Source organism: Muntiacus reevesi, chromosome 3 (assembly GCF_963930625.1).
Source record: "Muntiacus reevesi chromosome 3, mMunRee1.1, whole genome shotgun sequence".
Classification (NCBI taxonomy): domain Eukaryota; kingdom Metazoa; phylum Chordata; class Mammalia; order Artiodactyla; family Cervidae; genus Muntiacus; species Muntiacus reevesi.
Genome location: NC_089251.1, coordinates 172,930,409 through 172,954,073, shown reverse-complemented (window position 1 = coordinate 172,954,073; position 23,665 = coordinate 172,930,409). Strand labels below are relative to the sequence as shown.

At 47.9% G+C, this 23,665-nt stretch overlaps 1 protein-coding gene across 2 annotated transcripts in view; it reads right to left on the bottom strand.

Annotated features, from left to right (window-relative positions):
* ZC3H12D (zinc finger CCCH-type containing 12D) overlaps positions 1-13,213 on the bottom strand; it is a 35,060-nt gene extending 21,847 nt beyond the window's left edge. The window contains exons 1-2 of one of the 2 annotated variants that reach the window (XM_065931168.1): positions 13,047-13,213; positions 2,774-3,149 (exon numbers count right to left, since the gene is read on the bottom strand). In XM_065931168.1, coding sequence (XP_065787240.1) covers positions 2,774-3,078 — 305 coding nt within the window. In that variant the 5' untranslated portion in view covers positions 3,079-3,149; positions 13,047-13,213. Of the gene's footprint in view, positions 1-2,773; positions 3,150-11,378; positions 11,634-13,046 lie in introns of those variants that run through there. The other variant, XM_065931167.1, reaches the window with a different exon arrangement.
* Positions 13,214-23,665: the final 10,452 nt, after the last annotated feature.

The following is a 23,665-nucleotide window of genomic DNA, read 5'->3' as shown; positions in this document are numbered from 1 at the left end:
CCCGCCTGCTCAGGACAGAATGGAACACGCATCCCAACCTCTTTTAAGCTCCTCCCCCTACTTCCAGGACCAGACAGCACATGAAGCAGAAGCATCTTCAAAAGCAGAGAATGGCAACGCCTGCAATACTACAAAACCTCAGCGAAGGAGGATTTTCAGGCTAACTGAGTTTTGAGGTCAAGAAATAGCAACTAAACTCCACACTGGGTTTCAACCACCTAGCCCTGCTAAAGGTGCACCCCACTCTGGGATCGATCCTTCATAACTGAGAACCAGGCAAAGTCTGAGGTCAAGGGATCCTGTTGAACTCTGGCTGGAGGACCAGGAGGCGTTGTTGCAGGAGAAGGAACAGGGCTGGAGCTGAATGTCTGACCCACTCTCTCCTAGATGTGCCTTTGGACCAATGAAGTCCCATGCATAGGTGGTAGCTGTGAAAATTTTTTCCTAACTGATGGGATGCAGGGGGCAGGGGAAGGGATGTTTGTGTATATGTGCATACATGTACACACACACAATGAGAACACACACGGATACACGTGTTCTGGGCATTTGAGGTGGTTTTAAGACAGCATGTGTGAAATAATTAATGTTCTTACACATTCTTCAGAATAAACCTGAGAGATGGTTTCTATCTGTTACCCACACAGACTGAGCATGAATAAACTAGACCAATTACAGCTGTAGGATGTGGGGGTGGGGTGAGACTAAACCCCCATGTTCCCAGAATTTACCTGGAACACCTCAAGGTCACATGCAAATAGAGGACGTGGTTTAAATTTGAATTCCAAGCAGCAACAGATACTTTCATCAATAGAAAATGCTCCACCACCACCCTATTGTAACCATTCCTAAAAAATGTCTGGCCCCCAAAGAGAGAATGCTTTCCTGTAGTACCTGAAGTAGTTTTTTCACCCTATAGCCACTCTGCTTTTCTGAGCTGGAATCAGAGAGTTCATATAATCTTAAGGCTGAAAAGGTCTTTGATTTAAACAGTATCTTTTCACTTTATCAAGGGGTTCTTGAGGCAAGAATACTGGAGTAGTTTGCCATTCCCTTCTCCAGCAGACCTCATTTTGTCAGAACTCTCCACCGTGACCCATCTGACTTGGATGGCCCTGCATGACATGGCTCATAGCTTCAGTGTACACAAGGCTGTGATCCATGTGATCATTTTGGTTGATCTTCTGTGATTGTGGTTTTCATTCTGGAGGCTATGGGATTGTAGTTCTTGCTTTAATGAGGTGGTTGGATGGCATCACCGACATGAGTTCAAGCGGACCCCAGGAGACAGTGAAAGACAGCCTGGGGTGCTGCAGCCCATGGGTCACAAAGGGTCAGACATGACTGAGCGACTGAACAACAACCATCTTACTTTAAATGTAAGCGGATACCTTCCTACTGATGTCCAGAAGAAGAGATGCCTCATCCAGACCAGACAGAGGACAGGCCACCTCTCAGAACCCAGCAGACTTTCTTCCTAGGACCCTCAGAAACTACTGAATTCTTAAAAATTCCTTTAACTCCCTCAGGTATCTTGAATTATCAGGATTTCAGAGGCTCGCCCACCTGGTGCCTACACAGAGCATGTGTGAGAATGCTTTCCAGACCCAAGGACCGGCTCCTAGGCCACAGGGAGAGGGCAGGGCTCTATTGCCTGTTGATATAATCAAGCTCAGGGAGACCTGGGTGGCTAAAACTTGAAAGAATGTTTGAACAATCTTGCCCTACACACAAGCAAGGAACCACCCCCAAGGCTGGGCCATCTTGAGTTAACCCTTCCAAACTTCTGTCCTGCAGCACCCAATCCAGAGTGAGCCCAAATTCCCAGGGAACGCCACTCAGCTCCTCAGCCAAAGAATCCCCTGTTGACATATTCAGCAGTGGTGACACCGGTTTTCTCCATGCCCACCATGGCTCAGCTTTTGGAAAGGGATGTGCATCTATGTGCGGCTCTGAATGACTGGTTTCCTATGGCTCTGCCCTCGGCTGGGCTGTAGCTCAGTCAAACAGTAAAGTAAAGCACTTGTTTGGGCAAAGGCTTCTCCGAGCCCAGTGGTGGGTGTGAGTGAGGCTGTAGAATCCCTGTCTCAGCAGAACTTAACCTCTCCAGGAAAGATGAGGCCCGGCGTGGAGCTCTCATCCCCGCATCATACAAAGATGCCAACGCACCAGTGTAACTACTGCCTCTGCAGCTTGGGGGACCACAAACAGCGCCCCCGACCCGAGCTAGGGAGCTCCACCACCTCCACCACTGCATCCCACCCCCAGCAGAGGGCTTTCAAGGCGGTTCAAGTCCATTTTCCACCTGATTCTCATAACCTTGAGGGAAGCAAAAGAGCTGTCTCTTGACCTGTGTCACAGAAGGGGAAACTTGAGATACCCAGCTTTCCCAGGGTCATGCGGTCGGTTAGGGACAGACTCCAGACCGGAAGCCACCTTCTCCCAGCTCTAGACTCCTCACCATTTATCCCTGCTGGGATAAAAGGGGGAGGAGAGCCCCCTCTGCCTTAACGTGAGAATAGCTGCTCTCTGTTGAACACTTACTCTGTGTCAGCACTGCCCTAGGCACGTCCGGCAGCTCCAATTCTTAGGACTACCTTCTAGGGAGGTTGTAGACCCACCTTACAGATGGCAAAAGTGAGGCTCAGAGCGGTTAACTGACTGACTTAAGGTCAAGGGCTACTGAGGGATGAACCGGGGGTTCCGAGCCCCACCCACTGGCTCCAAAGCTCCTTGGACCAAACCACCAACAAGAAGGGGTGAAGGACGCTACCTCATGGCCACGTTGCTGCCGTCGATCACTATGGGTCTCAAGGAGCTGGCGGGGCCTCCGCAGTCCTCTCCGGGGTCCGCTCCCAGCCCGCACTGGGCAGAGTCTGGCGTCCCGCAGGAGCCCCTGGGCACGAGCAGGGGTGCGGCGCTCCCCTCGTGCGCGCTGGGCCGGGTGCCAGTCTGGATCAGCTCCTGCAGCACGTCATTGACCAGGGCGTCCGCGCCCAGCTTGCCCAGCACCCTGACCACGTCCTCTCGGCTGTAGCCCAGCTTCTGGAAGAACTCCATCTTGCTCGAGCGCTCCATGCTGCTCCAGCCGGGGCCCCCGCGAGGGTCCTGCCGCCGGCTTCCTCCTGGCAGGGCCCCGCCGGCATGAGCTAGAGAGAAGAGGCATCCATCAGGTGTTTGCTGGGCCGCTGGAGGCCGATTATGCGTGCTCCCCACCCGCCCCGTCTGTCAGGAAGTCACATCGGGGCCTTGTGCCCTGGGGAGTTTCGGTTACCGGTGTGGCTGGCGAGCCGCAGATGCAATCTCGCTGCCTTTCCTAGCCGGCTCTCCCAGGCCTTCACCCCACTCCCGGCCCTCATGAGGGTCACCCGCCTGAGCAGGCCACCCAGAGCTCGGGACATTCGTGCCCAGCCACAGAAGTGCTTCTGAGGCTCTGCTACGGCTGGACTGTGTCCCACCAAGCTGAAGCCCTATCCCCACCCCACCCCTCAGCGTGTGACTATTTGGAGATAATGTCTTAAAGAGGCGATTATGCTAAAAGGAGGTCAGCGGAGCGGGCTGTAATCGATTGTGACCGGACAGTTGGACACAGATGAATACAGACGTAGGCAGTGAGGAAATACAGTGGCGGGAAAAGGCCAATAGCCAGCTGAGGAGGGGGTCTCAGAAGAAACCAGCCCGCCAACACCATGATCTCAGGCTTCCAGCCACCAGAACTTCGAGGAGGTGATGATGATGATGGAGATAATGTTAAATTTTAAAAACAGTGGAATCTGCCTGCAATGCAGGAACCCAGGTTCGATCCCCGGGTCTGGAGGATGCCCTGGAGAAGGGAACGTCTACCCATCCGGTATTCTTGCCTGGGGAATTCCATGGACAGAGGAGCCTCGTGGGCTACAGTCCACGGGGTCACAAAGGGTTGGAAACAACCGAGCCACGAACACAAAGTCATCCCTCAGCTGGGGGAAAGGTTCCAGGACCACTGAAGATACAAACTCTGAATGGATGCTCAAGTTCCTTATATAAAATGGCTTAGTACTTATGCATAACCTAAGCATATCCGCCAGGACTCTAAAGCCTCCCTACATTACTTCTAATACCTAATACAGTGTAATGCCATGTAAATAGTTGCTGTGACACGGAAAAGTCAAATTTTGCTTGTATGGCCCAGCTCTCAGGCTTTAGGAACTCTTTGGGTATGATTAGGGGTTCAGGGGAGAAGGGGGTCAGGGACGACAGAGGAAGCAGCAGCAGGTAGGGATTCCCCCTCCCCCATGGCTGTCTTGCCCCTCAATCAGGCCCCACCAGGCCAGGGAAGGGGGACAGGAGGCAGCGTGGCTTCTCCAGGGCCCAGGGCAGGTGAGCGGCCAGGCCTCCCAGGGCCTAGGAAACTTCTGGGATTCTTTTTTTTTTTTAATCCACATTTGGTTGAATTCGAGGATATGGAGGGCCAGTTGTTTACATATTATATATAGGTCTTAAAAGTGGTAGTCGCTCAGTAGTGTCCGTGTCTTTGCAACACCCTGGACTATAGCCCACCAGGCTCCTCTGTCCATGCAATTCTCCAGGCAAGAATATTGGAGTGGGTTGCCATGCCCTTCTCCAGGGGATCTTCCTGACCCAGGGATTGAACCCGGGTCTCCCGCATTGCAGGCAGATTCTTTACCATCTGAGTCACTAGGGAAGCCCATATATACCCAAAATAAAAACCAACTCTGTGGTATTTTGTTATGACATCCATAGCAAATTAATACAACTCCTCGAGTTAAACAGGGGAAAACACCCTCTGGTGAATTCTATTCCCAGAAACACATGCTTTGACCGAAATTCAGATCTGTGCCCCAACACAGTTTTCCATAGCAGTTAATTCAGATAGTGTTGAATCTCTAAAATAAGAGGTCCTAATTCACATTTGATTCTTTCCACCCAACCGTCACTTCCTGGCCTGCACCTTTGGGGTAGTTGGGGGCAGGAGGCTACAGCCTGACAGATGTTTACAAGAAAAATATGACTGAGTCAAAAGGAACACTCTGGACAGACTAGATCTCTCTTTTCTACTCACAAAGACCTATATCTTTCAAAAAACTTTTAAAATACAGAGATAATCCTGAAAATCTATAGACTATGAAAAATTGAAACAATGTGGAAGTATAATGTATGAAAAGATATAAAGTCTCTTCCTACAAACCCCAAATCCTACTTGCCTCTCCTGTCTGCTTCTAGCACTTTTTCTATGCATTTTCTTGCATGTCTAGCAGATACATGCACATACTGTTTAAGGGAGGTTGTTTTTACACAAAGAGTATCATACTGGATTTATTGTTCAGCAAGTCACTTTTCTTATTAAAGATTCATTTTGGAAATCTTTCCCTTCCAGTTTAGCTGTTTGGCTGCCCACCCTATCCACCATATTTAGAATAGTGCCCAGCACAGCTGAATCTCAATGCATATTTGTCAAATGAATGAACAAATGAAAGAATGTATGGTGTTTATCCATATGGCAAATGATGGAAATTCAGGTGGTCTTTGATGTTTCCCCTACAAACGGTGCTCAACACACATTCACACACATCTATCATTCCACCCTGTCTTCTTCTTCATTTCCTAGCCTCCTACTGGAATCCTCTGCAACATACTATCTTCTAGGTTCCCAGCATGGCCTCCTCTTTTCTTGCAGAGCCTCTCCCTTAATGCAAGAACCTCAGTAGAACTCACAATGCCTGGGGCTGGCAGGTCACAGACATTTGTCAACCAGCCTCCTGGATAGAAAATTCTTGTGGAAAATTCTTCAAGAGATGGGAATACCAGACCAACTTACCTGCCCCTTGAGAAATCTGTATGCAGCTCAAGAAGCAACAGTTAGAGCTGGATATGGAATAACAGACTGATTCCAAATCGGGAAAGGAGTACGTCAAGGCCGTATATTGTCACCCTGCTTATTTAACTTATATGCAGAGTACATCATGAGAAATGCTGGATGAAGCACAAACTGGAATCAAGATTGCCAGGAGAAATATCAATAATCTCAGATATGCAGATGACACCACCCTTATGGGAGAAAGCGAAGAAGAGCTAAAGAGCCTCTTGATAAAAGTGAAAGAAGACAGTGGAAAAGTTGGCTTAAAACTCAGGATTCAGAAAACTAAGATCATGGCATCCAGTCCCATCACTTCATGGCAAGTAGATGGGGAAACAATGGAAACAGTGACAAACTTTATTTTGGGGGGCTCCAAAATCACTGCTGATTGTGACAGCAGCCATGAAATTAAAAGATGCTTGCTCTTGGTAGAAAAGCTATGACCAACCTAGATAGCATATTAAAAAGCAGAGACATTACTTTGCCAGCAAAGATCCATCTAGTCAAAGCTATGGTTTTTCCAGTAGTCATGTATGAATGTGAGAGTTGGACTACAAAGAAAGCTGAGCGCTAAAGAATTGATGGTTTTGAGCTGTGGTGTTGGAGAAGACTCTTGAGAATCCCTTGGACTGCAAGGAGGTCAAACCAGTCAATCCTAAAGGAAATTAGCCCTGAATATTCATTGGAAGGACTGACGCTGAAGCTGAAACTCCAATACTTTGGCCACCTGATGCAAAGAACTGACTCATTGGGAAAGACCCTAATGCTGGGGAAGATTGAAGGCGAGAGGAGAAGGGGACGACAGAGGATGAGATGGTTGGATGGCATCACCGACTCGATGCACATGAGTTTGAGCAAACCCTGGGAGTTGGTGATGGACAGGGGAGCCCGGTGTGCTGCAGTCCATGGGGTTGCAAAGATTCAGACACGACTGAGCGACTGAACTGCCTCCTGAATAGAGAGGCCTCTGCTGCAGCCAGCACTTGTCAGTTGCTACCCACCTGGCCTACTGATCACTGCCATACCGAAATTGCCCTCAAGGTCACCAGTGACCTCCTGACTGCCAGAGCCAGCAGCATCTTTCCACTGCTTGCCTTGGGCAGCGTCTCTGCTGCTTTTGGCTCTGTGGCCCACATCCTTACTTGGGATTTTAAATCCAAAAATTTTGGACCACCTCCTTCTTGAAACTCTCTTCTCCCTTAGGTTGCACAACTTCACCCAGGTCTCCTACTTCTTTCCAGCTCTTTGCTTAGCTTCTGGTCCCTTGTTCAATGTCGGGGTCCTGCCCAGGCCATCTTCCCTCCCCCTCATGCTCTCCACCAGCCCCCTAGATCCATGAACCCACAACTGCACTTTCAGCTCAGATTCTTGCTAAGCACCAGGCACACACAGCTATAAACCTGTGAGATAAATGCCCTGCGTGCTGTTTGGTAAAGCACTGTGGGAACTCGGAACATTTGCTTCAGTGATTCTCAAAGTGTGGTTCAGAGGGAGCCCAAGACCCTCCCAGGGAGTGTATAAGGTAAAACCATTTCCCTAATAAATGCTAAGTTATAATTTGCTTTTTCTTCCACTCATCCTTTCACAAGTGTATCATGAAGTATCCCAGGAGCTACATGTCATTGTGATATTGCCAACAGCTTGAACATGGTAGCAGATATGAGAAGCCAGCTGTCTTGTATTAAGCTGGATATTAAAGAGATTTGCAAAAATATAAATCAGTGCCAGTCTTCTTACAAATTTTGGAGGTTTGGAAAATAAAATTCTTTCTCATAAAATACATCATTTATGTTAACATGATTGGTTTACCCTGATTTTGAAGGTAAATGATTATTTTTAAATTTCATAGTTTTAGTTTCTAATAAAGTACATATCGACAGATAGATATAAACCACATAAACAAAATGGGAGGGGAGTGGCCCTTAATAGTTTGTGAGAGTGGAAAGGAATTCTGAAACCAAAAGCCCTCTTCTTAAATCCAGAGCTTCTCAACAGATTTTTCCATGTAGACAGTTCCGTGTAGGTGGCCTAGAGACATATCATCCAGGGCCCCCGGCAGAGGCCCTATGTCTTTCCTTCCTTCAGTGTCGCCCCTCTCAAACCCACCTCCTGCCCACCAGCCACACCCAAGCCTCCATGCCCACCTTCTGCATCCCACCCCCCGTGCGGGCCACAGCCTCCTAGAGGCCCCTCCTCCATCCCATCTGGCCCAGCTCCCATTTGTAGCCAGCACTGGGTTTCCAGAACCAATTTGATCATGTCACCCCCTGCTTAGAAACACCCTCTTACCCCGTGTTGACCTCAAGAAAGACACCAAGTTCCTGAGCAGATGACTGAGCTGTCAGGATGCATTGCAGGCCCCCGTCTGCTTCTCACCCACAATTGCCCTCTGGCCCTTTCTCTCCAGCTACACTGAAGCTCTTTCTGCTCCCCACTCCATTATATTCTTATCATTGCACTTCTGCATATGATGTCCTGTCTACCCAGGGTGATCTTTTGGGTTTAGCGAAAAACAAGATTCGGCTTAAAAAAAATATTCAGCTCAAACGCGCTCACAGTGGTCATCCGACTTGCTGACCGAATGAGTGACTTGGGCATCTCAGCTCCCAGGCATGTGCACACACCTCTGTAACAGCATATTGAGTTGTCAAGCATCTGCTTCTCAGACTGTGACCTGCATTCTGACCTGTCTGTCTCAGAGTCAGTAGCACTGGGCTTGTGTGTTGTGGTCGCTCAGTCATGTCTGACACTTTGCGACCCCATGGCCTGCAGCCCGCCAGGCTCCTCTGTCCATGGGGATTCTCTAGGCAAGAATCCTGGAGTGGGTTGCCATGCCCTCCTCCAGGGGATCTTTCCAACCCAGGGATCGAACCCACAATGCAAGGTCTCCCGCATTGCAGACAGATTCTTTACCATCTGAGCCACCAGGGAAGTCAGCACCTGGCATAGTGCCTCATATATGTGAAGAGTTTAGTAGCTTTTTCTTTAATAAATGCCCAAACTATCTTCCCTCCTGGAATATTTTTTCTTGAGTTCCCGTCTCACTGAATGGCATCCCCCGGAGATCCATAGAAGCAACCATGAGGTCAGCTTTGACTCATCCCTTTCCCACACTTCAACATCGAATGAGTCATTAATTCTACTTCCCTGACAATTTCCATAATCATGCTCTCCCTTACACTCACACCACCACCATCCAAGTTCACTCATTCATCCATTTATTCATTCTTTCATTCATGTAACTAATACTTACTGATCACTTCCTAAGCACCAGGCACTGTGCTGGGACAAAGTTCTATAAAGACAAAATAATCCACAGTCTGATTTCTCTATAGTCTATTCAGGAAAGCAGACAAAAAATGTAAATAACAAGTCATACATCATGATGATAAGCACAATACTTTCTATTAGAAAAATGTGCTTTTAAAACTCAAGAGAGGAATGACTTATACTCGTTGGAGGAGAAAAAGGCAAGGCCAGAGGGGTCTGTGCAGAGCTGGACGACTGAGGACGAGCAGGCCTCTCCCAGCCAGAAACAGGCCACATCGTCAACTCCCCAGGGATCCCGGGAGGGCCCCCTCACCACACTCCCACCCACAACCGCTCTAGTCAAGTTGGTCGCTGATCAAGACTTCCGTGTCCCCCCAAAATGTCCATGTCCCTCTATCCTGTACAGAGCATATATCAAAGCCCCTCAGCATGAGAAGCAAGACTGATCACACCCAGGACCGAGTTCCTCTCTGGTTTCCACGGCCACATACCTCTAGTCCAGCCTCACCTTTTCCCTGACCAGTACCATTCTTTTCTTTCAGGGTGATTATTTCCTCGGACCAGGGTCCAGCTTTGACCCCATCTCCATAGAGGAAGGAGACACTCACCCACGTGGTATTCCAGCTCACACCAGGGACTGTGTGCTATCCCAAAAGACCCTAGTGTCTCAGACCTGGAGACCACACCCCGGGCTCTTCCCTCTGTGGAGCCCCTGCCCCATCTCCACCAGACCTAATCTCACTGTCACCTCCTCCGAGAAGTCCTCCCAGACCTGATGGCTTCAGTTACCCCCCCACCGTCCCCTGCTCTTTGTGCATGCACTGTAGCTCTCATTTAGATGTGGAAGAAAGAGACAGGAAGCTTGAGAGAAGAGGGTGGGAGAAAGAAAAGAGGGAGGGAACTAAAATGAAAGAAAAGACAGTATAGACAGCATGAACATAAAAGTTTATATTCACGTTTTTCTTCATTGTTTCCACTCACTTTCTTGCAGAGGCTTACTTGAAACTGCCCATTATCCCTGGTGGGTCGACAGGGTGGATTAAAAAAAGTATTCCCTGCTCACAGATGAAGACACTGAGGTTCAGAGTGGTACAGAGTGAGGACTATACAGCTAGCAAATGGCAGAGACTGACCATAAGTAGATGCTCCAAATAATGGGTTGCTTTGAGCTGTGGTTCAAGACAGCAGCAATACCTTATCACCCCAGAAATGGAAAAGTCTAAATATGACTGGGTCAGGTGACTTCTCTTGAGTCACCTCGTAACAGTTACGAGGAGAGTCCGAGTTCATTTTGTCACTTTGCATTCTGGTAGGGCAGAAGCATGAACATTCTTGAAGTGAAAAACCTTTCTCCTGGGGATTGGGAGGAGGGCCCTTGCCGTGGCAGCACCCCGCAGAACCCTCTGGCTTCAACAGAGCTCCTTTTCTGAGCGGAGTTTTGCAGGGTATGCGTGGGCCGGGAGGGCTGTTTTCACACGAAATTAACTGAAAGAATTCACCTACTTCAGAGGCTTCCCCCCCGCCCCGAGACTCTAAAATAACTTCATTTCCTTTTAAAATTTCTAAATAAGGGAGAACGCTGGGGTGGGGGGCTGCTTTCTGGAGCCCCAAGTCACAGCCCGCCCCCCACCTTCCCCACTCACCCCCCCCCCACCAGCAGCTGTGATGGTCTTTGAGCCACAGGGCTGCCGGCAGCTACTTTTTCCATTCTATTTTTAAGACCTGAAAGTACGAACAATTTCATCTTGGTTTTCTTCCTCAATCTTGACTGGAAGTCACAAACAGCACAGATGGCTAGTAACACTTTGAAACCTTCCCAAGTCTCCTGCACGCTGACAAGGGTCAGCAGGGCATGCTGTCCGATGCTCAGAGTCAAGGCTGCGGAGGGTGGGCTCCGGACCTGACGACCCAGCAGCAGAGAAAGGGAGAAGGGGGAAGGGGCACGGGGGACCCTCGCAGGTGGAACAAGGCGGGTCAGATCTGGTTTTTTAGCATCAGTCAATCCAGAAGGAGGGGCCCTGGGCCAAAAAGTCTGGCTGGAGGAGCCCCTAGGGGAAGAAAACAACACACGGCAAACTGAAGAATGAGCAAATACGAGCAATAAGAACTGCAGAGAATCAGCGGCTCACACCATGTTTTCTGGTTACAAAGTATCTCCTTCTGTGTCATCTTTGGGAAATCCCAAAGTCGCTGCGACATGGGAAGAGTTACTCAGGTTGCAGGTGACAAGACTGAGGTTTGGCTGACTTACCCAGGATCTCACAGCTGGATGGGAGACTCCCAAGGGTGGCAGTTCCTGCCAGAGGGTGCGGCCCAGGGCCACTCGGGGGCCACAGAGCAGGGCCAGCCCGCCTTCAACACTGGACCCTGACCTCCAAGTCCGTTCCCAGGTTGCCTTGGCCAGCTGCAGAGAAATCTCCCGCACACGCCTACTGGAAGTCACCCACCATGGTGAGGGGACGGTTCTAAACAGAGTCCCTGCAGAAGTTTTCTGGTTCGGCTTAGATCTAGGAGCCCTCAGGGGAGTTGTCAGAGTTTGAGGAAGTCACAGAGAGGCAAAGACTTCAGCCCATGAGATTTGTGGCTTTGGCCTGACCTTTTTTTTTTTTTCCTTAACAGAATTATAATTTTTTAAAATTGTGGCAAATGAGTCATAGCATAAAATTTACCATTTTAACGATTTTTAAGAGTGCATTTCAGCAGCATTAAGCAACCATCCTCACCCTTCATAGTCAGAGCATTTTCATCTTCCCAAGTGGGAACTCTGTCCCCATTAAACACTAACTCCCCATCCCCCCACCTCAACTCTGGTAACCACAGTTCTACTTTGTATCTTTATGAATTTGAGGATCCTAGCTGCATCATGCAAGTGAAATTGTACAGTATTCATCCTTCTGGGACTGGCTTGTCTCATTTGTCATGTCTTCAAGGTTCATCCGTGTCATAAAAACCACATTGTTTATCCTTCCATTCATCCATGGACACTTGGATTGCTGCCACTTGGGGGCTGTTGTGAGTAATGTTGCTCTGAGGCTGGGGGGACTGGGCTGGCCTTTTGTTTTCTCCTGCCCTTGTGTACTGCTGTAGGTTGCTTCAGGTGTACACACAAGTATTTACAGCCCTGATCAATACCCCAGGGCAACTCTGAAGCAAAGTTTAAAACAAAACACTCCGCTCAACGCCCCCCCAACCTATTCACCTGCCAGGTGTTGGCACTCCTGACTTGGCAACATGTGGCCCTGGAGAAGAGGTCACCTCTTGGAGTTCATGGCCAAGCATTCTAAAATGGCCCCAGGGCATAAGCCAAGATTATATTCACTGCCATCAGGTGAAGACTTATTTCAACATCCTCATAGGCCTTCTTGAAGCCCACGGGGCCATCCTCTAGAGGACGTGGCGTTTGGGGCCATTGCCAAACATTCTCGATCTGCCAGGAAACTAGACACCCACCAGTCACCATCTCGTCTACAAGATGCTCTCAAAAGCATGGAGACAGGTTTCAGATGTGCCCCAGAGTTCTGTGTGTGCGTGCTAAGTCGCCTCAGTCATGTCCGACTCTTTGGGATCCTAGTCCTTCTGATTTCATAAAATTAAGACATCTTTAAAGCAGGTTTTCTGTAAACCGAAGAGTTTCTTCTGATTAATCTTTCTCCAGTAAAAGCCCTCTTGACATTAAATACAATTTTGCTAGATTTCACCCAAAGGAAATTAAAGATGCTTACCTATTTTTTTTCCCCCACCGAGCCCTCAGAGTATCTGAGGGAGATGAGATTGTTGCTAGGCTGCTTCCCATCCAAGAACACACGCCCTCCATCCTGGTCCCCGCCTCCCCGACGGCTCTGTCCCTGTCCTCCCACCCCCGGCCGCAAGTGTGACAGCGCTCTGTCACTCTGACCCATGCCAGGGGACATGCACTCACCAGCGGGGAGTGCCGAGGGCCCTCGCAGCGGACACCCCGCTCCCCTCAGCTGTCCTCCCAGCTGTCCAGGTGTCCCCGAGGCCCGGGGAGTCACTTCAGGCCGAAGTTCTACTTCCTTTCACCATTCACATTCAGCTGCAAAGGTAGTTTTGCTTTACTTTTTTCTTTTTTCCTTTTAAAGGAAAGGAAGAAAGCAATCAGATGAGGGAGGGAGATGAAGCCTGCACCTCAGCATGAGTCACTGAATCAAAGTTCAACAACCACATGCAAAACACACTCCGTGAGGGCAGGGCTGGGGCAGACGAGAGAGTGTGAGCTCTCCGCCTCCCCACCCCCGCCCTCGACGGTGGACACGGTGGACGCAGCTGCTCCACGGCGGCCGCCAGCTGAGAACAGCATCTGATCCTAGATGCTCCTTAGGAGGGTGGGTGCTCACAACTTCATACACAAAATTACAAGTTATACAGAGCCAAGGCAGGGGCGGGGCAGGGACGGAACCTGGGTGCACGGGGGTGTGGGCATTTCCCTGCCAGCACAGGGGTCCCGGGCAGGTCACACAGCCCTTCTTGTTGGAGGAGCAGGGCATTGGCCTCGGTCAGGAGATCATACAGCCCTGGGCTCCCCTCTCTGTCGCCTCGCAGGGGGTGGGCGGTCTCCTCTCTCACAATGGCAGGAGGAGCCTGACCCCAGCATCCTGAAGCCCAGCATGCTGCAGCCTCAACAGGTACGGGCAACAGACCCCAAGCTCTGTGATTATTTCCAGCATCGGGGAATGCCCACCAGAGGAAAGAACACAATCAAACCCCACAGCAACCCACCTGCACAGCAAATGCCAATGCCCCGCATGTGACCAGTCCAGAAATACACAGTCAGCCAGTTAGTTAAGCTGAGTTTAGAGCCTGGGCGTTAGTGCTGAGGAAATAAGAAGCCACAAGTCGCCAGACTTCCGATGCTCCGCTTCTTTATTTCCCATCTGTGCCACACAGAAGATGGGAGGCAGTCTTCTATGTTAACGCACGTATAGAATGGATTATCTGAATAGAGATTAGAAGTACAGTGGGGAGGGGGCGAGGGGTAAATTAGGAGTTTGGGATTAACATAAACACACTACTATGTTTAAAATAGACAGCTGGTGGGAATTTGCCGTATGACTCAGGGAGCTCAAACCCAGGCTCTGTGACAACCTGGGGGTGGGGGGGTTGTGGGGGGTGGGAGGGAGGGTCAGGAGGGAGGGGACGTAAGTATTCCTATGGCTGATTCGTGTTGTTGTATGGCAGAAACCAACACGGTCTTGTAGAGCAACTGCCCTTCAATTAAAAATAAATAAATTGAGATGTTTAAAAAATAAAATAGATAACTAAAAAAGATCCACTGTATAGCACAGTATACAAAACACTCAATATTTTGAAATAACTTATAAGGGAAAAGGATCTGAAAAACAAATGTGTGTGTGTGTGTGTGTGTGTGTGTGTGTGTGTAACTAAATCGCTTTGCTAAACAACTCATACTAATACAACATTGTGAATCAACATACTCCAATTCTTTTTTTTTCCAATTCTTTTTAAATGATGAAAAGTCATACAATTTAAAAACTTTTTAAAATAATTTAAAAATTAAAAACAAAAACTACAATCAGAAACCATTCAAAGAAAAAAAGAACATTGTACTAGAACCTGGGTTAACATAGTCACTTCACTTGAGTGCTGATCCTAGCTTTGAAATTTGGGACACAATGGATTTTCCGAATAACAACTACCATTTGTTCACTCCTCCAGTATATTTGCTAAGTTTCCATCAAAGTTCCCTAATCCGTACAACAGCTCTACAGCACAGGAACTATTCTTCCCAGTTTTGAGCTGAGGTCATCGGTGTTGAAGGGCTTCCCAGGTGGTGCTAGAAGCCAGGTAAAGAAGCCAGCTGCCAATACAGGAGACCCAAGCAACACGGGTTCAATCCCTGGATTGGGAAGATCCCCTGGAGGAGAAAGCGGCAACCCACTCCAGTATTCTCGTCTGGAAAATTCCATGAACAGAGGAGCCATGGGGTTGTGCAGATAGTCAGACACAACTGAGCACACACACACACACACACACACACACACACACACACACAGAGATCTGGCTGTGGGTAGCCTCTCAGCTCTCAAACACCTAGTAAAGCATGCTTAGTTTTCAAGAAAAATAAAGATTTTCCTGGTATGAAATATTAGGAGAAATCTAAGTCCTAATGTTGAGTAATTTATCAGATAATATTTTCAGCTCCAGTTCTGCAGAAGATGCATGCATATACGCTAAGTCCCTTCAGTTGTATCAGATTCTTTGCTGCCCCCATGGACTGTCATCCACCAGGCTCCTCTGTCCACGAGGTTCTTCAGGCAAGAGTACTGGAGTGCGTTGCCATGCTCTTCTCCTGGGGATCTCCCCGACCCAGGGATCGAACCCATGTCTCTAACGTCTCCTGCATTGGCAGGCGGGTTCTTTACCACTAGCCCCACCTGGGACGCCATAGTAGATGCAGGGGCATCAAGTGTCCATTCTTCACTGGAAGCCTCTGTCCAAGCGGTGTTGTTGCACCTTAATGCAAGGAAAGGTTTCTGTGTGGAAATGACCTGACATTGTCCAGGAGCCTTGTTCTCTGGCTGTCTGGCTGAATAAAGTCACAGAACTCAGAGCCAATCACTGCCAAGAGGCTCCTTGGACTCTCTTGCCCAAATACCAGATTCTGAGGCACAATATTTCTATGTACAGAATAGCAACCAGTCAAGGAAGGAATTATCTGCGGAGGTTGCCAGGTGCCACCATGCTGTGCACTTAATAAAAGATGAACCTGAGTAATGAAATTTCTGAATCCTGATCTGTATCAGTCCAGGGTAATGGACACCTCTGCACAGATCAGGGAACGCAGTGGCCAGCAGCAAATGCAAAAAAGACATTAGAACCTGCTCAACTGTCAGACAAGCCAGCATTTATTTGGCAGAGACCCCAGAATTCTGTGCCTGAACTCTCAGAGACATTATATAGACCTGAAAAACAGCTATTCTGTGGTCTTCATAAGAAAAGAACCACCATCTGGTGTCTTTATGGTATCTGATTTAGAGAAAACTCATCTTGGTTTCTCCATGACTGAAATGACTTAGCTGCTATGACTGTCAGAAGTTCAAAGATTTGAACCGCTGTTTAGCCAGCCTGTGTGTGTGCATGTTCAGTCGCTCAGGTGTCAAGCTCTTTGCGGCACCATGGACTGTGGCCCGCCAGGCTCCTCTGTCTGTGGTATTTCCCAGGCCAGTATACTGTAGTGGGTTGCCATTTCCTCCTCCAGGGAATCTTCCATGCCCAGGGATTGAACGCACTGTTTAGCCTATTTATCCCCAATTGTAACCTGCCAGAGGTAACAGAGGTTACTCAATATGCCAGCAAATTTGGAAAACTCAGCAGTGGTCACAGGACTGGAAAAGGTCAGTTTTCATTCCAATCCCTAAGAAAGGCAATCCCAAAGAATGCTCAAACTACCACACAATTGCGCTCACCTCACACACTAGTAAAGTAATGCTCAAAATTCTTCAATTCAGGCTTCAACAACAACTGAATCATGAACTTCCAAATGTTCAAGCTGGATTTAGAAAAGGCAGAGGAACCAGAGATCAAATTGCCAACATCCGCTGGATCATCGAAAGAGCAAGAGAGTTCCAGAAAAACATCTATTTCTACTTTATTGACTATGCCAAAGCTTTGACTGTGTGGATCACAATAAACTGTGGAAGATTATGAAAGAGATGGGAATACCAGACCACCTGACCTGCCTCCTGAGAAATCTGTATGCAGGTCAGGAAGCAACAGTTAAAACTGGACATGAAACAACAGACTGGTTCCAAAGAGGAAAAGGTGAATTTCAAGGCTGTATATTATCACCCTGCTTATTTAACTTATATGCAGAGTACATCATGAGAAATGCTGGACTGGAGGAAGCACAAGCTGGAATCAAGTTTGTTGGGAGAAATATCAATAACCTCAGATATGAAGATGACACCACCCTTATGGGAGAAAGTGAGGAAGAACTAAGGAGCCTCTTGATGAAAGTGAAAGAGAAGAGTGAAAGAGTTGGCTTAAAGCTCAACATTCAGAAAACTAAGATCATGGCATCCGGTCCCATCACTTCATGACAAATAGATGGGGAAACAATGGAAACAGTGACAAACTTTATTTTGGGGGCTCCAAAATCATTGCAGGTGTGATTGCAGCCATGAAATTAAAAGCTGCTTACTCCTTGAAAGAAAAGTTATGACCAACCTAGATGGCATATTTAAAAGCAGAGACATTACTTTGCCAACAAAGGTTCATCTATTTAGTCAAGGCTATGGTTTTTCAAGTAGTCATGTATGGATGTGAGAGTTGGACTACAAAGAAAATTGAGCACCAAAGAATTGATGCTTTTGAACTATGGTGCTGGAGAAGACTCTTGAGAGTCCCTTGGACTGCAAGGAGATCCAACCAGTCTATCCTAAAGAAAATAAGTCCTGAATATTCATTGGAAGGACTGATGCTGAAGCTGAAACTCCAATATTTTGGCCACCTGATGCAAAGAACTGACTCATTTGAAAAGACCCTGATGCTGGGAAAGATTGAAGGCGGGAGGAGAAGGGGATGACAGAGGATGAGATGGTTGGATGGCATCACTGACTCAATGGACATGAGTTTGAGTAAGCTCCGGGAGTTGGTGATGGACAGGGAGGCCTGGTGTGCTGGAGTTCATGGGGTCACAAAGAGTCGGACACGACTGAAAAACTAAACTGAACTGAGAGGTTACAGTTTTAGTTACTGCATCATTGACCCCAAACTAGACTCTGCCCAGGAGACGCTGAAAAGAGAACAGCAGCTTCCCACTTGCAGCAGTAACTTGGGCCCATGTTTACATGTCTCCAAAAGCTAGGGGACTTCCCTGGCGGTCCAGTGGTTAAGACTCCATACTTCCAGTGCGGGGGTCGTAGGTTCCACCCTTGGTTGGGGAACTAAGAGCCCACATGCTGGGTGGCTAACAACAAAAAAAAGCTATTAGACTTAGAGAAGAGTGGGACCATGAGCATGGCATGCTTCCCTCTTCTGCTGTGCTGAAGATGGGCATGGCGTCTGCCCCGAGGCTATTTTTCTCCACTCTGGCCCTTTGTGGTGAGAGACAGAGGTCTGTGCTTTCAGGAAGCAGGCTGGAGATGCTGAGACAGTGGCTCCTAAATGTGGGGTATGGACCCTGTGCAGGAACACGTGGGCAGATGGCGTGGGCTGTTTCAGTGGCTCACGGACCCAGGGCAGAATCCTTGGCTTGGCTACTCCCGTGTACGAACAGCATCGGTGAGCACCAAGAACCGTCTGGATTGCATGATCTGTTTTCTCGGTGAACTAAAACAGGGTGTAGGTATTTGTAGCTCTGGTGGTTGTCACCAGCTTCCTCCCATCGACTCCTCCACTGGCAGTGTGTGGGAGTTCTTTTTTCTCTGTCACCCCACAAAATTTTGAGCCTGTGATTCTTTTTGCTTTTTACCAGCCTGATGTGTGAGACATGGTAAGTCATTTCTTATGGTTGTTTTAACTTTTATTACCCTGATTACAGTGGTAAATAATCCACCCGCAATTCAGGAGACACAGGAGACATGGGTTCTGTCCCTGGGTCGGGAAGATCCCCTGGAGAAGGAAATGGCAACCCACTCCAGTATTCTTGCCTGGGAAATCCCATGGACAGAGGAGCCTGATGGGCTATAGTCTAAAGGGTCACAAAGAGTCGGACACGACTGAACACCTTCAGAAGCAGTAAAATGGAGGATCTTTTCACATGCTTATGGAGCATCCAGTTTTCTTCTTTTTTCCCTCTATTAACCATTCACCTACTGTGTAGTCTTTTTCTTATTAGTTGGTATTGATCTTCAGGTATTCTTCACACCAGTCCTTTCTCTTTTGAATATGTGTATCCTTGGTAAGTTTCAGCTCCCAGTCAAATGCTTGTCTTTTTAGCTTTGTTTATGACGTTTTGGGGCCTGTGGATGTCTTTCCTTTCATGGAGTCAAAACTTGGTTTTTTTCCTTTTTCACTTGTGGTTTTTGAATCTTGTTTAAGAAGTCCTCCCCTATCCTGAGACTCTAAAGATATTTTCCCATATTATCTCTAAAGTTTGTTAAGTTTCCCCTTTTTGTGAGCAGATATTTTATGACGATGTGGAATTTTTTATAAATGGTATGAGAAAAGATCTAAGCTTATCAGGATGGCCAGTGTGGTGTCATGAACTTGAAGTCAGATTGCCCTGCCAATTATTAGCTATGCAACCTTGAGCAAATTTTTTAACACCCCTATGCCTCCATTTCCTCGTATGTAAAATAGGATGGTCTGGTGGTTAAGACTCTACACTGCCGATGCAGGGGGTGCGGGTTTGTTGGTAAGGGATCTAGGACCCCATGTGCCATGCAGTGTGGCCAAAAGATAAAGAAAAATAAAAACAAATAGTAATCATAAAGAAAATGGCTGGGGCATTCCCTGGTGATCCAGTGGCTAGGACTTTGTGCTGTCACCGGAGTGGCCTGGGTTCAATTCTAGATCAGGGAATTGAAAGCTCATAAGTCACGCGGCCTGGCCAAAAATAAATTAAAAAAAAATAAAATGGCCAATAATAAAAAATGCTTTAAAAAATAATTATATCTGTCTCATCGGGATATCCTAAGAATTTACTTAATGCACATAGAGTGCTTAGAATAGTGCTTGGCTTAAAGTAAGTGTTTCATCGTTAGCTGTTGTTTTTATGAGAACTAACTTTTATGAAGATGGGATAACTAGAACTTCTAATGGAAAGCTTAGGACCCAGGGAACACCACGAAACTACCAGGGCTACAGAGACAGGCAGAACAACATTCTGGACCTTGGGCAGCCACATGCACACCCACAACCCACACAGAAGCAAGTGGGAAAGCCGCTCTCATTGTTCTCTTGCTTAGCCAGTAATCTTACCAGTTATTATTGGCTTTGCCCCACAGTCTAACTTAAAACAGTTGTGCGTTTAAAACAATTTTTGTTTATTAAAATCTACTTTCTCTGAGTTCCACCTGAGATGTAACCACAAGCAACTGCAGGGATCAAGGCAATGAGACCATTGCTAAGTTCATTTCAATTTCATTTCACACCACCCACCAGCCTGAGAACATAAACACCAACTAAAGTTTCTGCCCCTTAGTGACATGACTGTCAGCGAAGAGTGACAGTCACCGTAAACATGAGTGTGGAGCAGACCCACGTGCGTGCATGCTAAGTCACTTCAGTCGTGTCCAACTCTGCGACCCTCTGGACTGTAGCCCTCAACGCTCCTCTGTCCGTGGAGATTCTCCAGGGAAGAATACTGGAGTGGGTTGTCAGGCCCTCCTCCAGGGGATCTTCCTGACCCAGGGGTTGAAGCCATGTATCCTATGGCTCTTGCATTGCAGGCAGATTCTTTACCACGGAGCCTCCAGGGAAGCCCAAGGCAGACCTAGATGAAAGCAACTTGCTACCACTGCTGCTTCGGGCTGGAGGGTTCTTTGCTGTGAAGGCTGCCCTGTGCAGTGTAGGATGGCAGCTGGCCTTTACCCACTCCATACGAGTGCACAACCCTCCACATGGTGACAACTAAAAGTGTGCCCAGACATTGCAAAATGTCCCCTGGGTGTAAAATCTCCCGATTCAGAAGTGCTGGATCAGAAGTCCCATCAAAGGGGAAATGCTGACTGCATGAGGGGCAGAGGAGGCCGGCGGAGGAAAGGGTGGCTTGATGGACTTTGAAGGAGAGTCTGAAATGTCCTGGGAGAAGGCTGGGTTCTTTGGAATGTTTCAGATGGTTCCTGGGGTTCCTGGAGGGAAACCCAGGCAGAGGCTCAGAGGGACATGGTCGACTCACTGTGGCTGAGGTTCACAGAACAACTCAACTCAGGAGGAACTGAGCAAGCTTTATTTGTTTGTTTAGAAAGCATTTTCATTTTTAAAAATAACAGTTAATTGAATCATTAATATGTTTTTCACACGTGGGTAGTTCTGTTGTGATTTTAATTTCTGGGTCATCATGAAGACACCAGGTTGGGAAAACTGAGACTCAGAGTGCTCAAGGTTATCACGAGAGGGGTCTGGCCTTTGAAAGGTCGTCTAGCCTTTGAAGCATCTCAGACCTTCTTACCAACCAACAGTAAGAAAAGTAACAGTTTTCCAGGGTGCTGTCCAACTGACTCTGTTCTTTCTCCAAGCTCGGTTACAGAATTCGCCGCCCTATCGTTTAGTATCTGAGTTGCTGACTGAGGGCTGGAGACTGTCTCTACTTGGATTGTGAGATTGTGTCTATGTAATTAAAATAAGTTGGCATTTTGCAAAGTTCCCTAAATCTGCTGCAACCACAGTTTCAGTTGAAGTTGACTTTGGAGAACCCACTTTTTCTGGAGTCTGTAGTTCTCTCACAAAAAGCCTTGAGGGAATTATGAGATGGTCTAACACACTAGTCATTGTTAGGAAGAAAGACCATGAACCAACAGGTGTGAAGTTAATGGGAAACAGGTAGAGAAATCCAGGTTAAGGGCACAGAAGGAGTGATGATAGCTCTGTTCAGATCAGGTATTTCTCCAGGGCTAATGACAGCAGATTGTAAGTGGTCACATTTGAACACTTGCAACACATTCTACATCTAGAAACTTGCTCTCTAGGGCTCAGCTCCATATCCTCGCAACAGCATCTTTGCTGGCCTCTGGCCAAAGTGCTGCAGAGGCTTTTCTTGAATGTGGTAAATACCTCACCCCTTGCAGTGGGTTGAAACGATGTGTTCTAAAAAGACATGTTCAAATGTCCTAACCTCCAATATCTGTGAACGTGATTTTATTTGGACATAGGGTCTCTGCAGATGTAATCAAGCTGATTTGCTATCAGACTGGATGAGGGTGGCCACAGCATCCTGTGACTAGTGTCTTTATAAGAGAAAAGGTTAGCCTCGAGAGACCCAGAAGAGCCACAGGGAAGAAGGCCAGGTGAAGAGAAGCAGAGATAGGCGCGATGCAGCTGTGAGTCAAGGCCCACACCTGAAGCTAGGAATAGGCGAGCGAAGATTCTTCCTACCGCCTTCAGAGGGAACACGGCCCTGCTAATCCTTTGCCTCTTGACTTCAGGACTCCAGGTCTGTAAGAATCGACGCCTGTTGTTTTGGTTTTTTTTTTTTTTTAATTTTTTGTAATTATTTACTTTTAATTGAAGGAAAAATGACTGTTGTTTTAAGCCACTCAGCTGGTGATACCGTGTGATGGCAGCCCTAGGAAATGAATAACCCCCGCAACGCCTTCCCTCGGAGCCTTCAGCCAAGGTCACCATGGACTCCGCTAAGCTCCCCGCTCCTCTGCAGCGGGAAGACAGGAAGGGGCCAGAGGGAGTCCCTGGGCCCAGGGGCTGGCGGCCGACCGAGGAGCTGCTGTCTGAACCTACTTCTGCCCAGCCTGCTCCTACACACGCCCGGGGTGTGCCGCGAGAGGACAGCTGAGAGAAGCCCGGAGATCAAGCAGGGAAGCCCGTCACATCCTTTCCCATAAGCATACGCTCGGGGTAGAGGCCACGAGTGTGTGTCTCTGGTTTATTTTCAGAGAATGAGTAGTAGATAATTATCCACATAATAATGAAACACCACTTACAATAAAGTTACAAATGCGTGCTGCCATCAGCTGAGATGGCGGAATCAGTGGGGCCGGTCTCCTCCCGAGGTGAGGCACTCTCCTGTGTGTCCGATGTGCAAAGACGAATCTGGACAATTCCAGGCTAGTCCTCAGCACACATCCCACCAACACAGTACAAAGTGAACGCCCCAAAACCGGGCCGGTGCGGTGGGGAGGGGTTGGTCTCCATTCCAGCCCTTACCAGATCAAACTTTCATTCAAAGCATGTTGAGCTCCCACCATGCCAAAGATATTTGAAGTGTGCTCTGTAATGTCCAATGAGTGATTGTGTCGCTAAGATAGTATGACTTTCCCAATTGTTATTGTGTGGCCCATTCCACATCCTAGCACTGCACCGACCTGGATATCAAACGCAGAAGCTGTCACGTTATACATCCTCTCTTCTGGGAAGCCCGCTTTGATGTAAATCTGGATTGGGGGCTGTGTGTCGATAGATGGCAAATGAGTCGCATGCACGGCCATCCGAGGAATTTGGTGCTAACCCTTGGGTAACTATACACAATGGCCAGAGTGACTTTTTCCAAAGTCCAGTTGACTTTTTCAACTGCCTTTGTTAGACATATATTCTGCTTTTCCTCTGTCTGGAAAATCAAGTCCCAGTTTTGCATTCAGCTCACTCCTTCTCTCGCCTTTCCATGCTCTCTACTGTGTGGTCCTCTGCGTCAGCCAGACCACCATTTTACTCTCCCTCTTGCCTTTCTGTTTTATTTCTTTTTTTGGCTGCGGCAGTTCTTAGTTGTGGCAGGCGGAACCTTTAGCTGTGGCACATGGGATCTAGTTCCCTGGCCCGGGCCCCCTGCTTTGCCAGTGTGGAGTCTTAGCTACTGGACCACGGGGGAAGTCCCCCTTTTTCCTTTTGAGTCATTTTCTGACTTGGAATCCCAAAGTTCTCTTCTCTAGATCACACTGCCTGGAG